The 3,240-nt window shown below is 31.6% G+C and overlaps 1 protein-coding gene across 1 annotated transcript; it reads left to right on the top strand.

Annotated features, from left to right (window-relative positions):
- The first annotated feature begins 2,013 nt into the window (after positions 1-2,013).
- On the top strand, positions 2,014-2,802 carry LOC147386706 (uncharacterized). The gene has a single exon (XM_086424603.1). The coding sequence runs from the start codon at positions 2,014-2,016 to the stop codon at positions 2,800-2,802; it is 789 nt and encodes a 262-aa protein (XP_086280729.1).
- The last annotated feature ends 438 nt before the right edge of the window (positions 2,803-3,240 follow it).

A 3,240-nucleotide genomic window follows, 5' to 3' on the forward strand; every position in this document is an offset into this window, starting at 1 on the left:
GTGTAAGAGAATAACATTTTTATTTTTTTTTAAATGCTGATTAACTTCAAAGATGAACGGACTTTAATGTTGGAAATTTTTATCTTGAGGTCGGTGTGTTTATAAAATCTAAATTTGAGATAAACTTTGGTAAATTGTCAATGAATATTCCCTTCAAATATATTTATATGTTACTAGTAAAAGTTGGTGTGTATATTTTGATAATTTTTCTTAATTACTTGTTATATTTTTTACTCACCCAAGTATAATTTTGCAGGAATCTTTTAATTTATCACCTAACCTAAGCCTTGATCAGTTAACGATCAAAGCTCTTCAAATTCTGTTATTTAAGCATCGAATAAACGTCAAACTTTAAAGGTATTCTCTTTAAATTCATGTCATTATTTTTTTTATAAATGTATAACGGGTAGAGCCCAATTGTTAATTTAATAATGAAAATTTTATATTTCTTTTATGAATATATAGGGGGCAGAACCCTATTATTTAATTATTGATGAAATAGTATTATTCTTTTTATGAATAAACAGAGGGATGGAACCCTATTAGTTACTTCTTGATGAAATAATATTATTCTTTTTATGAATATATAGGGGGACGAAGCCCTATTGTTAATTTATTGATTAAATATTGAATATACAAGGGGGCGGAGCCCTCTTGTTAATTTATAATGAAATATTGAATATACAGGGGGACGAAGCCCTATTGTTAATTTATTGATTAAATATTGAATATACAGGGGGGCGGAGCCCTCTTGTTAATTTATTAATGAAATATTGAATATACAGGGGGGCGAAGCCCTATTGTTAACTTATTGAAGATATATTATTATTCCTTTTATGAATATATAGGGGCAGAGCCCCATTTGTTGATTATTGATTATGCTTATAAAATTGTAATGTTATTAATTTTAATTTTTATTGTTCATTGAAATTATTGATTACGAGATTTATATTAGATTAGTTCTTATTACCTTTCTTTTACATGTAAAACCATTTTTCAATGTTGGATTACATAACTTTCTAGGATAGAATAATATGTATCTTTAATATATAGAAACATGTTAAAAATCTTGATATCTAACTAAATAAATTAAATTTGTGAATCAGATATGGATAAATTTCTTATAAGAAAGTCCAATTTGGAGCAACCATCCATTACTCGAGCAAGGAATGATCCTAGTGATGATGACATACGGTGATGTTCAAAGCATAGTCGTGTTGAAATCAATCTGGAAGATCTTCCTTCGGATCATGGGTTGCGAATCAAAATTTTAGATTATAATTCTAATGATCGAGATGAAATTCGAAGAGCGTACTTACAAAAAGGTCCATGTCAACCTCGTGAACATAATTTCCCTCAAAGAAAGTTTGGGAAGGTGTCACGTCGTTTCAATTCAACTTGGTTTGATAATTTTAGAAATTGGTTAGAGTATAGTATTACGAAAGACGCTGCATTTTGCTTGTGTTGCTATCTGATGAGAGTTGATTTTGAGGAGCAACTCGGTTGCGATTCTTTTATTACCGTGGGATTCACAAATTGAAAAAAAATGAAAGATTTCAAATCCATGTTGGAGGTCCAAATAGCGCTCATAACAAAGCTTAGAGGAAATGTCAGGATTTAATGAATCAAAGTCGACACATTGAAGTTGCTTTTTCTCGACAATTTGATCAGGCTAGAAATGAGTATCGAATTCATTTGACTGCAACAATCGATTGTATTCGATTTCTTTTATGTCAAGGGTTAGCCTTTCGAGGTCACGATGAATCCGAATCTTCTAGAAATCGTGGAAATTTTATTGAACTTCTACAATTTCTTTCAAATCATAATGAAATGCTCAAAAATGTCGTATTAAATAATGCTCCCAAGAATCTGAAGATTGTATCTCATGATACACAAAAGGATATCGTGCGTTGTATGGCAAGTGAAACTATCAATACAATAATTAATGATATTGGAGATGATCTATTTTCTATTTTGGCTGACGAATCTCGTGACGTATCAATCAAAGAACAAATGGCAGTTTTGATTCGTTATGTAGATAAAAAGGGATGTGTTATTGAGCGATTTCTTAGCATTGTCTATGTTAATGACACAACTACTTTATCATTGAAAGCAACGATTGAAGCATTATTCTCAAGACATGGATTAAGTATGTCAAGATTACGTGGACAGGATTACGACGGGACTAGTAATATGAGAGGAGAATTTAATGGTTTCAAAAGTTTCATCATAAAAGAAAATCAATCTACTTTTTATGTTCACTGTTTTGCTCATCAACTTCAACTGGTACTTGTAGCTGTTGCAAAAAATCACAGTCAAGTTACTAATCTTTTCAATATTCTTACTAATTTGTTGAATGTTGTGGGAGCTTCGTGCAAACATCGAGATATTCTAAGAGAAAAATATGCTAGCAATATTATTCAAGCATTGGAAAATGGTGAAATTTCAAGTGGACATGGTTTGAATCAAGAAACTAGTCTCCAACGAGCTGGTGTTACACGTTGGGGTTCACATTATGGTACTTTGATGAGTTTGATTTCTATGTTTTCTTCTGTTGTTGATGTGCTTGTGACTGTTGAAGAGGATGGCACAAATTCTGAGCAAAGAGGTGAAACAAGTGCTTTATTAGATTCGATTCAATCTTTTGACTTTATATTCATCATGCACTTAATGAAAATTGTTTTGGGAATTTCAAATGAATTGTCACAAGCACTGCAGAGGAAAGATCAAGATATTGTAAATGTTTTGGCCTTGGTTAAAGTATCTAAGCAACGGTTACAAACGATGATAGATATTGGATGAGAATCTTTGCTCAATGAAGTTTCTTCTTTTTGTGAAAGACATGAAATTATTATACCGAATATGGATGACATGTATGTAGTTCGAGGGTGGCCAAGACGTAATGTTGAACAAGTCACCAATCTACATAATTATCGTGTTAAATTATTTTGTACGGTGTTAGATTTGCAGCTTCAAGAGCTTAATGATCGTTTTACAGAAGGAAACACCGAGCTACTTCTTTGTGTGGCATGCTTGAATCCATATGATTCATTCTCTACTTTTATTAAGGATAAGTTGATTCATCTTGCTCAATTTTACCCATCATAATTTTCTAACGTGGAACTTATGGCACTTGATAATCAACTTGAGACTTATATACTTGATGTGCGCTCTGACAATAAATTTTTGCAACTTAAAGGATTCAGTGGCCTTGCAGAGAAGTTAATTGAGACAAAAAAG

This window comes from Akebia trifoliata, chromosome 14 (genome assembly GCF_017979445.1).
Source record: "Akebia trifoliata isolate Shusen 1 chromosome 14, ASM1797944v1, whole genome shotgun sequence".
NCBI lineage: Eukaryota > Viridiplantae > Streptophyta > Magnoliopsida > Ranunculales > Lardizabalaceae > Akebia > Akebia trifoliata.